The following is a 21,898-nucleotide window of genomic DNA, read 5'->3' on the forward strand; positions in this document are numbered from 1 at the left end:
AATCAACAACTTGTTTATCCAGCCTTATCAGGGAGTGAACTGCTACCCATAACTAAATTTTCCAGATAACTACAGCCAAGCATTTAAAGCACCAAAACTTTTTTTGTTAACTATTTTAATGAAAATTTTCCTTAAAGATATTTCATACTTCCCTGACTTCTTAAACAATATAGCAAAAAGTAACTTTATCATGGTGACTAGGCTTCTCAAGATGAAATCTGTAATAAATAAATAAAAGTTAAACATATGCCTCAAAAAAAATGATGAAATCTGTGACTCATCTGCACTGAGATACCAATAAGAATACTTGTTCAGTAGATGATGAATACCTATTACATACCAGGACTAGTACTAGTGAAGGTGCTAAGTAATCCAACAGCAAAGACAGAAACTGTGTCATCAGTGACAGAAGCCTGCAAATATGCTGTAGTAGCACAAAGGAGCACCCTCGTCCAATTTGAGACAGTGCTGCACTAAAGCAAAACAGTTTGCTAGGCTTTAATAGTCTTTATGCCTAATTTTTATAGTTCTTCTGTCTCCTACTTCAAAAACTGCCTGTTGTCCCTTCTCATCCCTATTAACTCCTTAAAGCCAAACATCATGAGAAACAAACTCATCTTTGTTTCTTAAAGTGGGGCAAACGTCCTGGCAAGTTTGTTGAATGCTTTTAGTTAAATCTGTGTTAATATTTCCAGTAGTCCTGTTCCTTCAATGTTCTAGACTATGCTACGAAAACCTGCTGCTAATAATGTATTAAGTAACGAAACTTACTAAAACAGTAACCCTATTTTACACATCATTCCACACCATATAGAATCTGGGTGAGATTCCCACAATGGTATTATCTCCTGTAGAATAAGGCACATGTGCTTAGCAATAACATTTTTTTAGTCTTTTTTTTTTCTTTACTTGACCATATTGTGAATGTTTGACACTTTTGCAAATGCAGCATTAGAATATTTGAAGTATAAAAAAGGTAAACATTAAGCAGAAGATAACTGCTCTAAGATCAGTTTAGGCCACACGCTGATAAGTTATATAAGAATTTAGTTTTTAGGATTAAGGATCAAATGAATTCTAGTGTATAGAGGAGATTCTGGTCACTGCTTGCTGCTTACCTTCCTTTTACTTCTTATACAATAGCATTATGTGTAGAATGAGCACTTGAACCTGGGAATCTCAGGAGCATTCTGAGAATACTCCCAGAATTGTCTCTAAGGGATATGCAGAAAACAGAAAAGCCTCCTGCAACCTAATCCTAGGACATTATTTTTGGCAGATAGGAGCAAAATTTGCCCTTGAGCCATTCTTTTTCTAAGTCACACACACCCAAGCTCTCAGACAGGGTACTTCCCTTCAAGAAGCCTCAGTTTCTGCATGTATACTATAATCAAATTGGACCCTATGATTTCTAAGGCCCATTATTTCTCTAATACTCTGTGATTCTAAAGGGAGATCAAAGACCCCAGAGAATGAATGGAGGCCTCTAGGATGTCTCTATGTCTTTGTCTGTCACATCCCAACCATAGCTGTTGCGAAGTCCCAGAATAGGATCATTTTTATTTGTACCCAAATGGCTCCTTCTCCATTTAGTGTCTTGCCATGTAACCTCCACGTAGCAGTGCACAAGAAAATGAAGTGTGAGATCAATTCAGACAGTGGAATTGGAAAACATGCTGCCACAGTCATCCTGAAGGACTAGAATATAGCCATTCTTCATAATTTATAAGCTTTAAGTACTCTGTTTTTCTACAATTGGGAAAAAATATGGCTTTAAGTATCTGAAGAGAATAAAAATTAGGATATTCATTAACAAATATTAACAGAAGTCTACTGAAAACCATCACCATTGAGTAGTGCAGGAAAATGCTACAGTCTTAGCACCAACTCCTTACACAACATGAATATAAAATTATGAGCAAATTTTGTGGGCAATGAGAATGACTTTATAAAGAATGTATACCCAGTTCATTTCAGTAATGACATATGTTCAAAATTAATCATTTATACGAAATAAAACAGTTCTTTGTCTCAATACTAATAGTTTATAATGAATGTGAAAAGCAAAGAAAATTCAATTAGTTCAGAGTGAGAAACGTCATCTTGCTACCAAATACTTCAACATGGAACTCATACTCAATGGCACAATATAAGTTTGTAGAAGGATAAAATCTTTGAAATTCTAACAGCACTCACAGGCAAAACCCATTTTTTTGTACTTCATGGATATTGCATTTTTTACAAATTGAAGATTCATGGCAACCCTGCTACGAGTGTGCCTGTCAGCCCCATTTTTCCAAGAGCATTTGCTCACTTCATGTCTCTGTGCCACATTTTGGTAATTCTCACAATATTCCTAACTTTTTCATTATTATTATTATATTTGTTATGGTGATTTGTGATCAGTGATCTTTGATGTTACTATCTTAAGGTTTTGAGGCACCAGGTACCACACCTATATAAGATGGCAAACTTAATAAATGTGTGTTCTGACTGCTCCACCAACTAGCCGTTCCCCAACCCCTCTGCCTCTCCTCAAGCCTCCCTATTTCCTGAGACACAATATTGAAATTAGGCCAATTAATATCCCTGTAATGGAGGGATAAGGAAGTGAAAGGAAGAGTTGCACGTCTCTCAATTAAAATCAAAAGCTAGAAATGATTAAGCTTACTGAGGAAGGCATGTCAAAACCCGAGACAGGCTGAAAGCTAGGCCTTTTGTGCCAAACAGCCATGTGGTGAAGGCAAAGGAAAAGTTCTTAAAGGAAATGAAAAGTCCTACTCCAGTGAACACATGAATAAGAAAGCAAAACAGCCTTATTGCTGATATGGAGAAAGTTTTAGTGCTCTGGATAGACGAAAACAGACACAATGTTCCCTTCAGCCAAAGATGAACCTGCAATATTGCTGAGGTATGCCTGTAAATATTAGCAGGAAGTAGCTAATTGAACATGCCCATTTTAGTTTTAACATCTTTATTGGAGTATAATTGCTTTACAATGGTGTGTTAGTTTCTGCTTCGTAACAAAGAGAATCAGCTATACATATACATATATCCCCATATCCCCTCCCTCTTGTTTCTCCCTCCCACCCCTCTAGGTGGTCACAAAGCACCGAGCTGATGTCCTTGTGCTATGTGGTTGCTTCCCACTAGCTATCTGTTTTACGTTTGGTAGTGTACACATGCCCATGCCACTCTCTCACTTCGTCCCAGCTTACCCTTCCCCCTCCCCGTGTCCTCAAGTCCATTCTCTACGACTGTGTCTTTATTCCTATCCTGCCCCTAGGTTCTTCATAACCGTTTTTTTTTTTTTTTAGATTCCATATATATGTGTTGCCATACGGTATTTGTTTTTCTCTTTCTGACTTACTTCACTCTATATGACAGACTGTAGGTTCATCCACCTCACTACAAATAACTCAATTTCATTTCTTTTTATGGCTAATATTCCATTGTATATATGTGCCACATCTTCTTTATCTATTCATCTGTCAGTGGACACTTAGGTTGCTTCCATGTCCTGGCTATTGTAAATAGAGCTGCAGTGAACATTGTGGTACATGACTCTTTTTGAATTATGGTTTTCTCAGGGTATATGCCCAGTAGTGGATTGCTTGGTCGTATGGTAAGAACATGCCCTTTTTTTTTTTTTTTTTTAATTTTTCAATTTTGTTGTATTTTTTTTTTATACAGCAAGTTCTTATTAGTCATCAATTTTATACACATCAGTGTATACATGTCAATCCCAATTGCCCAATTCATCACACCACCAGCCCACCCCCAGCCACTTTACCCACTTGGTGTCCATACATTTTTCTCTACATCTGTGTCTCAATTTCTACCCTGCAAACCGGTTCATCTGTACCATTTTTCTAGGTTCCACATATATGTGTTAATATACGATATTTGTTTTTCTCTTTCTGACTTAATTCACTCTGTATGACAGTCTCTAGATCCATCCACGTCTCTACAAAGGACCCAATTTCGTTCCTTTTCATGGCTGAGTAATATCCCACTGTATATATGTACCTCAACTTCTTTATCCATTCTTCTGTCGATGGGCATTTAGGTTGCTTCCATGACCTGGCTATTGTAAATAGTGCTGCAATGAACATTGGGGTGCATGTGTCTTTTTGAATTATGGTTTTCTCTGGGTATATGCTCAGTGGTGGGATTGCTGGGTCATATGGCAATTCTATTTTTAGTTTTTTAAGGAACCTCCATACTGTTCTCCATAGTGGCTGTATCAACTTACATTCCCACCAACAGTACAAGAGGGTTCCCTTTTCTGCACACCCTCTCCAGCATTTATTGTTTGTAGATTTTTTGATGATGCCCATTTTAACTGGTGTGAGGTGATACCTCAGTGACGTTTTGATTTGCATTTCACTAATAATTAGTGATGTTGAGCAGCTTTTCATGTGCTTCTTGGCCATCTGTATGTCTTCTTTGGAGAAATGTCTATTTATGTCTTCTGCCCATTTTTGGATTGGGTTGTTTGTTTTTTAATATTGAGCTGCATGAGCTGTTTATATATTTTGGAGATTAATCCTTTGTCCATTGATTCATTTGCAAATATTTTCTCCCATTCTGAGGGTTGTCTTTTCATCTTGTTTATGGTTTCCTTTGCTGTACAAAAGCTTTGAAGTTTCATTAGGTGCCATTTGTTTATTTTTGTTATTTCCATTACTGTAGGAGGTGGATCAAAAAAGATCTTGCTCTGATTTATGTCAAAGAGTGTTCTTCCTATGTTTTCCTCGAAGAGTTTTATAGAATCCGGTCTTACATTTAGGTCTCTAATCAGTTTTGAGTTTATTTTTGCGTATGGTGTTAGGCAGTGTTCTAATTTCATTCTTTTACATGTAGCTGTCCAGTTTTCCCAGCACCACTTATTGAAGAGACTGTCTTTTCTCCATTGTATATCCTTGCCTCCTTTGTCATAGATTAGTTGGCCATAGGTGCGTGGGTTTATCTCTGGGCTTTCTATCTTGTTCCATTGATCTATGTTTCTGTTTTTTGCTAGTACCATATTGTCTTGATTACTGTAGCTTTGTAGTGTAGTCTGAAGTCAGGGAGTCTAATTCCTCCAACTCCATTTTTTTTTTCCCTCAAGACTGCTTTGGCTATTCGGAGTCTTTTGTGTCTCCATACAAATTTTAAGATTTTTTGTTCTAGTTCTGTAAAAAAAAATGCCATTGGTAATTTGATAGGGATTGCATTGAATCTGTAGATTTCTTTGGGTAGTATAGTCTTTTTCACAATATTGATTCTTCCAATCCAGCAACATGGTATATCTCTCCATCTGTTGGTATCATCTTTAATTTCTTTCATCAGTGTCTTATAGTTTTCTGCATACAGGTCTTTTGTCTCCCTAGGTAGGTTTATTCCTAGGTATTTTATTCTTTTTGTTGCAGTGGCAAATGGGAGTGTTTCCTTAATTTCTCTTTCCGATTTTTCATCATTAGTGTATAGGAATGCAAGAGATTTCTGTGCATTAATTTTATATCCTGCAAATTTAGCAAATTCATTGATTAGCTCTAGTAGTTTTCTGGTGGCATTTTTAGGATTCTCTACATATAGTATCATGTCATCTGCAAACAGTGACAGTTTTACTTCTTCTTTTCCAATTTGTATTGCTTTTATTTCTTTCTCTTCTCTGATTGCCATGGCTAGGACTTCCAAAACTATGTTGAATAATAGTGTGAGAGTGGACATTCTTGTCTTGTTCCTGATCTTAGAGGAAATGCTTTCAGTTTTTCACCATTGAGAATGATGTTTGCTGTGGGTTTGTCATATATGGCCTTTATTATGTTGAGGTAAGTTCCCTCTATGCCCACTTTGTCAAAAGCTTTTTCTGCATCTATTGAGATGATCATATGGGTTTTATTCTTCAATTTGTTAATATGGTTTATCACATTGATTGATTTACGTATATTGAAGAACCCTTGCATCCCTGGGATAAATCCCACTTGATCATGGTGTATGATCCTTTTAATGTGTTGTTGGATTCTGTTTGCTAGTATTTTGTTGAGGATTTTTGCATCTATATTCATCAGTGATATTGGTCTGTAATTTTCTTTTTTGTAGTATCTTTGTCTGGTTTTGGTATCAGGGTGATGGCGGCCTCATAGAATGAGTTTGGGAGTGTTCCTTCCTCCGCAAGTTTTTGGAAGAGTTTGAGAAGGATGGGTGTTAGCTCTTCTCTGAATGTCTGATAGAATTCACCTGTGAACACATCTGGTCCTGGACTTTTGTTTGTTGGAAGATTTTTAATCACAGTTACAATTTCATTATTTGTGATTGGTCTGTTCTTATTTTCTATTTCTTCCTGGTTCAGTCTTGGAAGGTTATACCTTTCTAAGAATTTGTCCATTTCTTCCAGGTTGTCCATTTTATTGGCCTAGAGTTGATTGTAGTAGTCTCTTAGGATGCTTTATATTTCTGCAGTGTCTGTTGTTACTTCTCCATTTTCATTTCTAATTTTAATGATTTGAGTCCTCTCCCTCTTTTTCTTGATGAGTCTGGCTAATGGTTTATCAATTTTGTTTATCTTCTCAAAGAACCAGCTTTTAGTTTTATTGATCTTTGCTATAGTTTGCTTTGTTTCTATTTCATTTATTTCTTCTCTGGTCTTTATGATTTCCTTCCTTCTGCTAACTTTGGGTTTTGTTTGTTCTTCTTTCTCTATTTCCTTTAGGTGTAAGGTTAGATTATTTATTTGAGATTTTTCTTGTTTCTTGAAGTAGGCTTGTATAGCTATAAACTTCCCTCTTAGAATTGCTTTTGCTGCATCCCATAGGTTTTGGATCATCGTTTTTTCATTGTCATTTGGTCTAGGTATTTTTTGATTTCCTCTTTGATTTCTTCAGTGATCAATTGGTTATTTAATAACATATTGTTTAGTCGCCATGTGTTTGTGTTTTTTACATTTTTCCTGTAATTCATTTCTAATCTCATAGCATTGTGGTCAGAAAAGATGCTTGATATGATTTCAGTTTTCTTAAATTTACCGTGTCTTGATTTGTGACACAAGATATGATCTATCCTGGAAAATATTCTGTGCGCACTTGAGAAGAAAGTGTAATCTGCTGTTTCTAGATGGAATGTCCTATAAATATCAATTAAATCTATCTGGTCTATTGTGTCATTTAAAGTTTGTGTTTTCTTATTTATTTTCATTTTGGATGATCTGTCCATTGGTGTAAATGAGGTGTTAAAGTTCCCCAGTATTATTGTGTTACTGTCAATTTCCTCTTTTAAAGCTGTTAGCAGTTGCCTTATCTGTTGAGGTGCTTCTATGTTGGGTGCATATATATATTTATAATTGTTATATCTTTTTCTTGGATTGACCCCTTGATCATTATGGAGTGTCCTTCCTTATCTCTTGTAACATTCTTTATTTTAAGTCTATTTTATCTGATATGAGTATTGCTACTTCAGCTTTCTTTTGATTTCCATTTGCATGGAATATCTTTTTCCATCCCCTCACTTTCAGTCTGTATGTGTCCCTAGGTCTGAAGTGGGTCTCTTGTAGACAGTATATATATGGGTCTTGTTTTGTATCCATTCAGCAAGCCTGTGTCTTTTGGTTGGAGCATTTAATCCATTCACGTTTAAGGTAATTATCAATATGTATGTTACTACGACCATTTTCTGAATTGTTTTGGGTTTGTTTTTGTAGGTCCTTTTCTTCTCTTGTGTTTCCCACTTAGAGAAGTTGCTCTCGCATTTGCTGTAGAGCTGGTTTGGTAGTGATGAATTCTCTCAGCTTTTGCTTGTCTATATAGCTTTTGATTTCTCCACTGAATCTGAATGAGATCCTTGCCTGGTAGAGTAATCTAGGTTGTAGGTTCGTCCTTTTCATCACTTTAATTATAGCATGCCACTCCCTTCTGGTTTGTAGAGTTTCCACTGAGAGATCTGCTGTTAACCTTATGGGAGTTCCCTTGTATGTTATTTGTTGTTTTTCCCTTGCTGCTTTCAATAATTTTTCTTTGTCTTTCACTTTTGCCAGTTTGATTACTATGTGTCTCGATGTGTTTCTCCTTGCGGTTATCCTGTATGGGACTCTCTGCGCTTCCTGGACTTGGGTGGCTATTTCCTTTCCCATGTTAGGGAAGTTTTCGACTATAATCTCTTCAAGTATTTTCTCGGGTCCTTTGTCTCTCTCTTCTCCTTCTGGGACCCTTATAATGTGATTGTTGGTGTGTTTAATGTTGTCCCAGTGGTCTGTTAGGCTGTCTTCATTTCTTTTCATTTTTTTTCCTTTATTCTGTTCCACAGCAGTGAATTCCACCATTCTGCCTTCCAGGTCACTTATCCGTTCTTCTGCCTCAGTTATTCTGCTATTGATTCCTTCTAGTGTAGTTTTCATTTCAGTTATTGTATTGTTCACCTCTGTTTGTTTGTTCTTTAATTCTTCTAGGTCTTTATTAAACATTTCTTGCATCTTCTAGATCTTTGCCTCTATTCTTTTTCCAAGGTCCTGGATCATCCTCACTATCATTATTCTGAATTCTTTTTCTGGAAGGTTGACTATCTTAGTTGTTGACTTCATTTAGTTGTTTTTCTGGGGTTTTATCTTGTACCTTCATCTGCTACATAGCCCTCTGCCTTTTCATCTTGTCTATCTTTCTCTGAATGTGGTTTTTGCTCCACTGGCTGCAGTATTGTAGTTCTTCTTGCTTCTGCTGTCTGCCGTCTAGTGGATGAGGCTATCTCAGAGGCTTGTGCAAGTTTCCTAATGGGAGGGACTGGTGGTGGGTAGAGCTGGCTGTTGCTCTGGTGGGCAGAGCTCAGTAGAACTTTAATCCACTTGACTGTTGATGGGTGGGGCTGGGTTCCCTCCCTGTTGCTTGTTTGGCCTGAGGCAAGCCAACACTGGAGCCTACCTGGGCTCTTTGGTGGGCTAATGGTGGACCCTGGGAGAGCTCACGCCAAGGAGTACTTCCCAGAACTTCTGCTGCCAGTGTCCTTGTCCCCACGGTGAGCCACAGCCACCACCCAACTCTGCAGGAGACCCTCCCACACTAGCTGGTGGGTCTGGTTCAGTCTCCCCCAGGGTCACTGCTCCTTCCCCTGGGTCCTGATGCACACAGTACTTTGTGTGTGCCCTCCAAGCGTGGAGTCTCTGTTTCCCCCAGTCTTTTTGAAGTCCTGCAGTCAAATCCCACTCACCTTCAAAGTCTGATTCTCTAGGAATTCCTCTTCCTGTTGCCAGACCCCAGGTTGGGAATCTGACATGGGGCTCAGAACCTTCACTCCAGTGGGTGGAATTCTGTGGTATAAGTGTTCTCCGGTTTGTGAGTCACCCACCCAGCAGTTATAGGATTTGATTTTATTGTGATTGCGCCCCTCCTACCATCTCATTGTGACCTCTCCTTTGTCTTTGGATGTGGCGTATCTTTTTTGCTGAGTTCCAATGTCTTCCTGTCGATGATTGTCCACCAGCTAGTTGTGATTCTGGTGTTCTCACAAGAGGGAGTGAGAGCACGTCCTTCTTCTCTGCCATCTTGGTTCCTGTCATTTCTTTTTCTAAGCGCCCCCAAATTAAACAGCTGATGCTGAGTTCTGCTATCTAGTCTCATGCCCATTTTTAAAATACCTTCTCATCCCCTATAATACAACCTTCAAATTGACAAACTTCCCAATTTCTATAAAGTGATTCCATCATTATCCTTGCCATAATTGATCCTTCCTTCTCCCTATCTCTTATGCAGCCCCCATATCTAAATATTAAACAGATTCTCTCCTATATTCCTTTGCAAAATCTCAAATTCCACCCCACTGTCTCCAAGCCTTTTGCCATTACCCCAGTGATGGGTTGGAACTTAAATAGGCTCATTTTCTACCTCTAATAGAGGTAGAAAATTTTCTGATAGAAAATCTTAACAGGATGAGAGCTACAAAAACATGAAGGTCAACCTTCATACTTTACAGATAAGGAAAAGGAGGGCCAACCCTTTCAACTACCTGGGCTACCATGGCCCTAGATGGCAAGTGCTGACCACAGTGCAAGAACTAGAGCTGAATCTCCAGCATGGGACTCTATAATCTGTGGGAAATGTGACCTGTTAATGCCAGCCAAGGAGCAATGAAGAACTAAGAGGGTACTAAAAGAAGAGCATCGAGAGAGATGAGTGAAAGACACCAAAGACACACATTCTGTTGACTTCCCAATTTTGCTTCATGCTGGCCCCGAAGAGGGCTATTTCCTGAATGCGTCCTTGAAGCCAGTAATGAGAGCATTCTCATTGCTCATGTGTACATGCAGTTGTCACTACTGGTCTGCCTCCTGGGAAGGCTGGATGCTATCACTGCACTGATGTGATTTTCAACTACATAATGCACATAAACTTTTCATTAAATTATAAGTTTAAGAAACATATACCATTGTGAGATGAAAGTCAGGCTTATGTCTTTTTTTATTGAAGTGTAGTTGATTTACAATATTGTGTTAGTTTCAGGTGTACAGCAAAGTAATTCCATTTTATATATATTATATATATATATATATTTCAGATTATTTTTCATTGTAGCTTATTACAAGATCATGAATATAGTTCCCTGTGCTATATAGTAAATCCTTGTTGCTTATCTATTTTATGTATAGTAGTATGTATCTGTTAATCTCCCATACTCCTATTTTATAACTCCCCCACTCCCTTTCCCCTTTGGTAACCATAAGTTTGTTTTCTATGTCTCTGAGTCTGTTTCTATTTAATACATACATTCATTTGTATTACTTTTTAGATTCCATGTATAAGTGATATCATATATTTGTCTTTGTCTGACTTACTTCATGTAGTATATTATCTAGGTCCATCCATGTTGCTACAAATGGCAATATTTCATTCCTTTTTATAATGCTGAGTAATACTCTATTATATATATATATATATATATATATTTGATCCTTCAAATATATATATTTATATACACACACACACATATATATACAACTTCTTCTCGAGCCTATTGACATTTGGGTCGGTTCCATGTCTTGGCTATTGTACATAGTGCTGCTATGAACAGAGGGATGTGTGTATCTTTTCGAATTAGAGTTTTCATTGTTTAAAGATGTATGCCCAGGAGTGGGATTGCTGGGTCATGTGGTAGTTCTATTTTTAGTTTTCTAAGGAATCTCCATACTGTCTTCCATAGTGGCTGCACCAATTTACATTCCCACCAACAGTGTAGGAGGGTTCCCTTTTTTCCACACCCTCTCCAGCATTTATTACTTGTAGACTTTTTTTGTGTGTGTGTGGTATGCGGGCCTCTCACTTTTGTGGCCTCTCCTGTTGTGGAGCACAGGCTCTGGACGCACAGGCTCAGCGGCCATGGCTCACAGGCTCAGCCGCTCTGCGGCATGTGGGATCCTCCCGGACTGGGGCATGAACCCGTGTCCCCTGCATCGGCAGGCGGACTCTCAACCACTGCACCACCAGGGAAGCCCTAGACTTTCTTTTCATAAAGCTTTTTTTTTTTTTTTTTTTGGCTGAGTTGGGTCTTCGTTGCTGCATGCGGGCTTTCTCTAGTTGCAGTGAGCAGGGGCTACTCTTCATTGTGGTGCACGGGCTTCTCATTGTGGTGGCTTCTCTTGTTGTGGAGCACAGGCTCTAGGCACGTGGGCTTCAGTAATTGCAATGTGTGGGCTCAGTAGTTGTGGCTCAGGGACTCTAAGCACAGGCTCAGTAGTTGTGGCGCACGGGCTTAGTTGCTCCGCAGCATGTGGGATCTTCCTGGACCAGGGCTTGAACCCATGTCCCCTGCATTGGCAGGCAGATTCTTAACCACTGTGCCACCAGTGATGTCCCTATTTGTAGACTTTGATGACAGCCATTCTGACTGGTGTGAGGTGATACCTCATTGTGGTTTTGATTTGCTTTTCTCTGATAATTAGTGATGTTGAGCATCTTTTCATGTGCCTGTTGGTCATCTGTATGTCTTCTTTGGAGAAATGTCTATTTAGGTTTTCTGCCCATTTTTTGATTGGGTGGTTTGTTTTTTCGATACTGAGTTGTATGAGCTGCTTGTATATTTTAGATATTAACCCCTTGTTGGTTGCATCATTTGAAAATATTTTCTCCCATTCAATAGGTTGTCTTTTTGTTTTGTTGATGGTTTCCTTTGCTGTGCAAAAGTTTTTAAGTTTGATTAGGTCCCATTTGTTCATTTTTGCTTTTATTTCTTTTGCCTTCAGAAACTGATTTAAGAAAATATTGCCGCAACTTATGTCCAAGAATGTTTTGCCTGTGTTCTCTTCTGTTTTATGGTGTCATGTCTTATATTTAGATCATTTAACAATTTTGAGTTTATTTTTGTATATGGTGTGAGGGACTGTTGTATTTCATTGATTTATATGTAGCTGTCTAGCTTTCCCAGCACCAGTTGTTGACAAGACTGTATTTACTCCATTGTATACTCTAAGTAGATTAATTGACTGTATGTGTGTGGTTTATTTCTGGGCTCTATAGGTCTGTTCCATTGACCCATATATCTCATTTTTTGCCGATACCATGATGTTCTGATTACTGTAGTATTGTCTAAAGTCTGGAAGGGTTGTGCCTCCAGCTTTGTTCTTTTTCCTCAGGATTGCTTTGGCAATTCTAAGTCTTTTGTGGTTCCATATAAATTTTAAGATTATTTGTTCTAGTTTTGTGAAAAATGTCATGAGTATTTTGATAGGGGTTGCATTAAATTTATAGATTGCTTCAGGCAGTATGACCAATTTGATAATATTAATTTTTCTAATCCAAGAGCATAGGATATCTTTCCATTTCTTTGAATCATCTTCATTTTCTTTTGTTACTGTTTTATAGTTTTTAGCAAATAGTTCTTCCACCTTCTTGGTTAAGCTTATTCCTAGTTCCTTTTTTTGGATACAATTTTAAATGGAATTTTTTTTTACTTTCTCCTTCTGATACTTCATTGTAGTGTAAAGAAATGCAACAGATTTCTGTATATTTATCTTGTGTTCTGCTACCTTGCTGAATTCATGTATTAGGTCTAATACTTTTTGTGTGGAGACTTTAGATTTCTCTATATAGAGTATCTTGTCATCTGCAAATGGTGACAGTTTTACCTCTTCCCTTGCAATTTGGATACCTTTTATTTCTTTTTCTTACTTGATTGCTGTGGCTACAGCTTCCAATATGATGTTGAATAGCAGTGGAGAGGGTGGGCATCCTTGTCTTGCTCCTGAATTTAGCAGGAAGGCCTTCAGCTTTTCACCATTGAGTATTAGGTTGGCTGTGGGTTTGTCATAAATGCCTTTATTATGTTGAGATATGTTCTCTCTATACCCATTTTGGTGAGAGTTTTTATCATGAATGGATGTTGCCTTTGGTCAAATGCTTTTTCTGTGTCTCTTGAGATTATCATGTGTTTTTTGCCTTTCCTTTTCTTAATGTGGTATATCACATTGATTTATTTGTGTATGTTGAACCATCCTTATGACCCTGGGATAAATCCAACTTGATCATGATGTAGGTCTTTTTATGTATTGTTGGGTTCTGTTTCCTAATATTTTCTTGAGGATTTTTGCATCTATATTCATCAAAGATATTGGCCTGTAACTTTCTTTTCTGGTAGTGTCTTTGTCTGGTTTGGTATCAGGGTGATGGCTTCACAGAGTGTATTTGAGAGGGTTCCTTCCTCTTCAGTATTTTTTTTTTTTTGAATAGTTTGAGAAGGATAGGTATAGGTTCTTTGTATGTTTGGTAGAATTCCTCAGTGAAGCCATCTGGTTCTGGATTTTTGCTTGCAGGGAATTTATTATTATTATTATTGCAGATTCTGTTTTACATCTAGTGATCAGTCTGCTCAAATCATCTGTTTCTTCTTGACTCAGTTTTGGCAGGCCATTTTTAAAAACTTGTCCATTTCTAGGTTTCCAATTTATTGGCATATAATTGTTCATAGTATTCTCTTATGATTTTTTTTTTTTTTTTTTTTTTTTGCGGTATGCGGGCCTCTCACCGCTGTGGCCTCCCCTGCCGCGGAGCACAGGCGCCGGACGTGCAGGCTCAGCGGCATGGCTCACGGGCCCAGCCGCTCCACGGCATGTGGGATCCTCCCGGACTGGGGCACGAACCCGCGTCCCCTGCATAGGCAGGCGGACTCTCAACCACTGCGCCACCAGGGAAGCCCTCTTATGATTTTTTGTACTTCTGCAGTATCCATTGCTATTTCTCCACTTTCATTTCTTATTTTGTTTATTTGGGTCCTCTTTCTTTTCTTCTTGGTGAGCCTGGCTAGAGGTTTGTCAATTTTGTTTCTCTTTTCCAAAAAACAGCTCTTGGTTTCATTGATGCTTTCAGTTGCTATTCTGTTCTCTACTTAATTTATTTTCCCTCTGATCTTTATTATTTCCTTCCTTATGCTGACTTTGAGTTTTGTTCTTCTTTTTCTGATTTTTTTAAGTGGTAGGTTAGGTTGTTTGAGATTTTTCTTGTTCCTTGAGGAAGGCCTATATTACTATGAACTTCCCTTTTAGAACTGCTTTTGCTGCATCCCATAGTTTTTGTAAAGTTGTGTTTTCATTGTCAATTGTCTTGAAGTATTTTCTGATTTCATTATTGACCCATTGGTTTGTTATAGCATCTTGTTTAGTCTCCATGTGTTCTTTTCCCATTTTTCTTTTTGTGGTTGATTTCTAGTTTCATACCATTGTGGTTAGAAAATATACTTGAAATAATTTCTAGCCTCTTAAATTTGTTGAGGCTTGTTTTGTGACTTAATATGTGGTCTATCCTAGAGAATGTTCCATGCACACTTGGAAAGAATGTGTATTCTGTGTGTTTTGGATGTAGGGTCCTGTAGGTATCAAATAAGTTCACCTTGTCTATTGTATCATTTAGGACCTCTGTTGCCTTATTGGTTTTCTGTCTAGAATATCTGTCCATTAATGTCAGTGGGGTTTTAAAGACTCCTACTGTTGTATTCCTGTCAAGTTCTCCCTCTCTGTTAGTATTTGTTTTATATCTTTCAGTGTTCCTATATTGAGTGCATGCACATTAATGAGTGTAATATCCTCTTCTTGTATTGGTCCCTTTTTCATAATATAATGTACCTCTTTGTCCCTTCTTATGGACTTTGTTTTAAAGTCTATTTTGTCTGATATATGTGTATTGCTACCGCTTTCTTGTCATTTCCATTTGCATGAAATATCTTTTTCCATCTTCTCACTTTCAGTCTGTGTGTGTCTTTCACCTTGAAGTGAGTCTCTTGTAAGTGACATATTGTAGGTTCTTGTTTTCTTATCCAATCTGCTGCTGTGTCTTTTGATCAGAGCATTTGTTCCATTGCCATTTAAAGTAATTATTGATAGGTATGTACTTATTGCCATTTTAAACCTTGTTTTCCTGTCAGTATTGTAGTTCTTTGTTTCTTCTTTTTGTTTTTCCTTTTGTGGTTTGATGGTTCTTTTGTATTATGCTTGAGTTCCTTTCTTTTTGGTACTTGTGAACTTATGGTATGTTCTTGATCTGTGGTTACCCTGGTTTTCAAGTATGTTGACCCCTAACTATATCTATTTGCTTTAAATTGATAGTCATACAAGCTTAAACACACTCTAAACAATCCACATTTTTATAGTTCACTCCTCCACATTCTTTGATTTTGATGTCCTATTTTACATCTTATCCTTTTGCTGCTAATTGTCATCATAATCACTTTCACAAAAAATTTTTGATTGTTTTTTCATCTATGTACTGTCTTAAGTGATCTTCAATCCTTTTATGTATTTGCCTTTTCTATTGTGACTGTCCCTTTCCTATAGATTCTTGTTTCTCTTCTGTTTAGAGAAGACCCTTCAATATATCTTCTAGGATAGGTTTAGTATTGCTGAATTCTTTTGGGTTTTGCTTGTCTGAGAAATTCTTTATCTCTCCTTCTATTCTAAATGATAATCTCGCTGGGTAGAGTTGCAGGTTTTCCCTTTCAGGACTTTGAATATATCATGCCACTCCCTCCTGACCTGCAAAGTTTCTGCAGAGAAATCAGCTGATAGCCTTATGGGGGTTCTCACGTAACTGCCTCTTTGTTTTCTCTTGCTTTTAGAATCCTCTCTTTAACTTTTGCCGTTTTAATTATGATATGTGTTGGTGTGGATCTGTTTGAGTTCATCTTGTTTGGGATCCTCTGTGCTTCTTGTACTTGGATATCTGTTTCCTTTAGGTTTGGGAAGTTTTCAGCAATAATTTCTCCAAATACACTTTCAATCCCCTTTTCTCTCTCTTTTCCTTCTGGAACCCAGCTTATGCATAGTTTGGCATGCTTTATATTATCCTGTAGATTTTGTATGCTGCTTTCATTTTTTTCATTTGTCTTTCTGTCTGCTCTTCTGATTGGGTGATTTCCATTAGTATGTCCTCCAGATCACATATTCATTCTTCTGTGTTATTTAGTCTATTCATTGCTTCTAGATTGGTTTTTATCTCACTAAGTTGTCTAATTTTGATTTGATATTTTCTAGTTTCTTACTACAGTGATCTGCATTTCTATCAATCTTTTCATTCCTTTAGCATTTTTATCACCTCCTTTTTGAACTCGGTATAGTAGACTGGTGAGGTCTGTTTCATTATTTCTTCTTTCAGGGGATTTCTTTTAATTTGGAGTAGTTTCTCTGATTTTTCATTTTACTTAACTTTCTCTGTCTCTATGAATTTAGGAGAAACAGTTATCTACTGTGGTCTTGAAGGGATATTTTTATTTGGAAGCATCCCTGTGTAGACTGTGAATCCAATATTCTGGTGCGAGGGCTGGTTTCAGTATGGGTACCAGCCACATCTTTCCTCAGAGTGTGCTAGTTGTTATCCCCTTGATAGGGGAGAAACTGGTGTGGTGTCCAGAGCCTGCGCTCTGGGTGGGACCTCCTCCTTGCTCTGTGGCTGTTACAGCCCTGTCAGCGATGGTGTCTGCTCTCCAGTTGTCAGAGTAAAAGCCCTGAGGGTCAGGTTCACTCAGTCTCCTTTAACCTTGAGTGCGTGACCTGCTCCAAAGGAGGTAACTGCTGAAGCAACTGAGGCCCGTGTCATTACAGCGAATCTATGCACTAACCATGCAGACATCTGCAGTTCTGTCTAGAAGCAGCCAAATGCCACATCTCTTTTCCTGTTGCGTTCATCCCAGACCTAGTGCTAGGCTGTGGTGTGGAATGGGCTGGTGCTGGGGGCTGGGGCTTTGTGGCTGCAGGAATCAAGGTGGTTGTGCTGCTGCCTGAGAACTAGGCTGCCTCTGTGCCAGACCTCTCCCAGGACCTGTCCGTGCCAGATGCTGCTCCAAGTTGCGGTGTGGGGTGGGCAGAGCCAGTGAACTCCCTTTGGGAAACCAACCACTGCATACTTCTACCCAGGGGCTCTCCATCTGAGACTCAGCCCTCCCTGAGCATCTCTGTGGCATCACCCTTTGCAGGCGCTGACAAAATCCGCCACAGCTGGACTCACCCCTTCCATGCAAGCAGTGACAAAGAGCTCTGCAGTCTGGCCCAGACTATACCCCAGGCCCTCCGAGCTATCTCCACTAAGCTAGATCGAGTCCTCTCCCAAGGTCTGTCTGCCAGAGATTCAGCACTTAGCCATTGCACGTATTTGTAGCCCTGCCCAATGCACACCTGATATTGGGTAGTGTGGCAAGCCAGCTGCCAGTCTCTCTCTGTCCTGATTGTCAGCAAGCCAGCACACACGCACTCCTCACAAGTAGAGTCTGGGCTTCTCCAGCCCCTCTATCTGTCCCAGCGGATTTCCCAGCAGGCAAGGGGGCTCCCCAGGGTCTGCCCACGTAGACCTTTTCTCCTTTATAGATCCCTCCCAGGGACACCAGTCCTGTCCTGATTCCTTTTTTTCCATCCTACTCAGTTATGTGGAGATCTTTCTTGCAGCTTTGGTTATATTGGAGATCTTCTGCCAGTCTCCAGCTGGTTTCTTGTGAGAAATGTTCCACATGTAGATGTATTTTTGATGTGTTTGTGGGGGAAGGTGAGCTCCACATTCTCCCCTCTGCCATCTTGATCCCCCTCCAGGCTTATCTCTTTCTTTAAGGAAAACCATACTCTAAAACCTAGCTATGATGAAGGGGTTAAAGTAAACTTGGAATGCATCATAAACAGCAGCGGACTTCTCTGTAAAATCTATTTCAGAGAATTCCTATCCTATTCAGGATAACATAATCATCCAGACCCTCGCAAACTCTGTGCTTAGTAGGATGGAGTATGGTCTGCTATCAACACTGCTTCCCAGCAACTTAGTGATGCTGTTAAGGAAACTTCTTAAACAGGTTCTATGGCTGGCAGAGAGAATTTATCACCGTGGCATTGCTGAGAAAGTCATCTGCAGTGTACAGAAAACAAATGTTCTTTGCCTTGATTCTAAGACCTTAATATTCAAATTATAAGTGATTGAAGATACTTTCTGAGTAGTTTAGAGTGTCATAGGAAAGACATAAATTTTATTCAAGTTTATTGTGAGAATCTTTGTTGTGGAGCCATTCATATTTTTCCTTCTGGTTATCTCAACTGAGATATAATACTCAGGAAATTAAGGTCATAAGGTTACGTGCCTATGTGGTCTTGTCCCAGGGACCAGATCTACTGAGCTTTTCCTAACATTCTTATACCAGATAATTAAGATTAAAATGAGTATCAAGGACATCCTTGAAGGGAGGATAAATGTGTTTTAAATGAGCAAATTGCATTCATAGAAAGATGGAGGTAATACTGAAGTGTGGTTCAGGTTGGAGAGTGGGACCATGGGAAGACAGACTCATTCCTGCATCTTGGTGACTGCAGAGGTTTAACAGCTCCTAGTTTATCAATGAGGCTAAGGTCTTAACACAAGATGAGGGCTGCCTCCTTGAGTCATTTACCAGTTGCCACTTCAGAGGGAAGCATCTGCTTTCCAGACACAGACATGGGTTAAGACCAGTGTTAGGGACACAGCCACAGGCTGTACCAGAAACAGACAGTAGAAGAGCCCCAGCCACATTAGCAGAACATTTTTATCTTCTGCCTATCATCCTTTTCCATGCAGTTAGCAGAGGTCGGGCTAACTGAGGCAGCCAACATATGCTGCCATTCACCTCCAGAGCCTCTCAGAAGTCAAGAGACTTTGAAGTTCTCAGTATATGTAGAAATGAAGAAATGTCTAAACGGAGTTACAAAATGTACATTTAAAATTTTACATTTAACAAATCGCTGCCTGTAAAGCACACCAAAAAAACATGAAAATAGTAATTATGGGACTTATGAAACTACTAAGTCCTTGTGCGCTATGGATGGTGTGGTCCAGATAATGGGATATAAGTTTAAAGTAGTCAGATGGGTATTGTCTCCTTTTGGTCCTTTCAGACATAATATTCGTGTTTATACTTGAGACCCTTCATGACTGGGAAGCCCAGGCAAGATGGCTCCCTGAGTCCCCCTGTGAAGGATACTGTTAACCTCTCTCAAGTTTTCCTAGTTGAAAATCTTTCCTTAACCATAAGCCTATCACGCCACCTGCTCCAACTTATTGTGAAATTCTAAAGGAGGCAAAAAGACAATTTGCAAACAACCAAAAGGATTTTAGAATGTAAGTTGACTCCATACTATTGATAAATATAAAATCATAGAATTCTTTAGAGCTGTAAGCAATCATAGAAATTATCTACAACTAACCTTCTTATTTTACTGACGAGGAGAGTCGCCTCTGAGCATCTTATAGACTCGGAGATTCTTTTCAGGTAGGTGTCAAGAATGTATGTTGTAACCACGGAGACACAGCCCATGTCAGGGATTGAAAAAAGGAAGGGAGCTTTTCCTGTGGTCTGGGTGGGGGGATGCACCCCAACGTGGAGAGACCAGGAGAGAGTTCCCAGGAAGAGAGATTGGAGTATTGTTCATTTACAAAGATAAGCCCTGGAAGAAGAACAGAAAGGTTGTCTGTAATAGAAGGAGTTCCTTGTAGCTGGGGTGGCAGCAGGGGTGATATGGAGGAAAGCAAGGCAAGGAGTTCTTTTCGGAAACGTTTTCTTGGGGAAACATTTTAAGTTTCTTGGGGAAACATTTTAAGTTTTTTGTGCTTAACTAAAATGATTACTCTTGGCCAGTTATGGTATTCTTATGTGCCAGGAAGTGAGAAATGGCTTAATGAGGATGTCCATCGATTTTTATAAGGACAAATTGGCAGGGTCCAATTCTTCTGTCTGTGATATCAAGGTCACTGCCTAGCTGTCTTATTGCCTTAAAGGGGAGAAAGGATGGGCATCCTACCCTTTGGGTACCTGATGCTGTTCTGGAAACACATCAAAGAGAGGTAATCAGAAGAGCAGCCAGCCTTATCCTATCCAGCAGGCAGGACAGAAGTCTGAGCCTCTACTTTCCCCGGGGCCCCATTCCCCACTGACATACACACACTGACATACACACATGCGCATGCACGCACACAGACACACACACAGAGCCCTTAGATTTCCTATTTTCACTGGGAAGAACAGGGATGGGCACCTTGTAAGAGGGCCCATGTGGGAACAGCAAGGTGGAGTCCAGGCTGTACTCAGCTGACATGGGTGATGCCTTTGGCACATGTTTATAAGGGGCAGTGTGCTGGGGGATTCCTCATACCACGTGGTGCATTGGGAGGGGTTGCTGAAGAACTGTTTTGTAATGGACCTTTACTGATATGTGGAAGGCGGCAAATTGTTGATTTATTCTTTCTCAATGAGAATTGCCTGCTTTATTTTAAAATTTAACTCCAAACTTTGACTTTATAGAGAAAAGCACCTAATTAATGAAGAAATAAAACTCCTAAGACAGCGACAGGAAAAAGTTGACAAGGAGCTTCATAGGTTTGTTTCTTATTCAACTCGTAGTGCTTAAAAACATTTTAATTGAACAAATGTGTTACATAAACCACAATAGGTTTAATATGTAAAAATGCATTAACTGGAATATCTGCAGAAGTTTTCTACTCCGTAGTTCATCTAGAGTAACACTAACTTTTTTATCCACATTATCACTTACTCTAATTTAATTAATTGCTAAACATTATCATCATCTCCTTTTACTCTACCAGACATAGGACTTAAGCTGAGGGCCTTTTAAATATAGACTCATAACCATGGGAAGATGTAAACTAGAAAAACAACCTATTTAGCTGGTCTCAGGCTAGTTCTTTGTCCCTTTCTGCCCCTGCTGCTTCCCCTATACATACAAACATTGTACCCCACTGAAACAAGGAAAGTTGGGCATATTTGTTTATTTTATTACAGTGTAAAAAACAAAACTATAAAGCGTTGGGACTAACCCACTTCTTCCAGTACATCCACATAGGCAAGAATAAATGTCAGATGAGTACAGCCCTTCAAATAAACCCCTGTGGGAAACCACAATTTTGTGCCAGTCATGCTGCCATACTTCTAATTGCTATTTTGGAACTTATAAAGCTAGTCTCCCAGTCACATAAGAAAATGCAACTCATTACTTTAAAATCTTACTGCATTTTTCACTAAAAATTTTATCACCCAGCTTTCCCCTTCACAACATAAGATCTGACTCCAGATGACTTTTACAAGTTCCCAAAAATCAAATCTATAGAGGACAGGATTTCTCACCACTCAAGATATGCAAAAGGATGCAGACTGGTTTTCAGAGCAACTCACAAGAAGCACTCAAATATGTTTTATGCGATGGCACATTGCTGGAGAAAGTGAAGGGGAAAAGACTCATTTGGGTATATAACTCCCACGTCCCTGTTAAATTTATAGGCACAGTGTCCAAGTTTCTATCTGTAATCTTCAAAAAAAGATAGTCATGGAAAGGAAAGATAGAAAGATGGGAGATTGGGTAGTGGTGATGCTTGCAAAGCTTTGTGAATATACTAAAACCTACTGAATTGTATACTTTGAAAGGGTGGATTTTAGG

At 39.0% G+C, this 21,898-nt stretch overlaps 1 protein-coding gene across 1 annotated transcript in view; it reads left to right on the top strand.

Moving 5' to 3' along the window:
- FAM227B (family with sequence similarity 227 member B) overlaps positions 1-21,898 on the top strand; it is a 262,310-nt gene that overhangs the window by 235,816 nt on the left and 4,596 nt on the right. Inside the window, exons 13-14 of the mRNA XM_033408437.2 lie at positions 19,491-19,568; positions 20,749-20,823. Coding sequence (XP_033264328.1) covers positions 19,491-19,568; positions 20,749-20,823 — 153 coding nt within the window. The remainder of the gene's footprint in view (positions 1-19,490; positions 19,569-20,748; positions 20,824-21,898) is intronic.

The sequence above is a fragment of the Orcinus orca genome, chromosome 2 (assembly GCF_937001465.1).
Source record: "Orcinus orca chromosome 2, mOrcOrc1.1, whole genome shotgun sequence".
NCBI lineage: Eukaryota > Metazoa > Chordata > Mammalia > Artiodactyla > Delphinidae > Orcinus > Orcinus orca.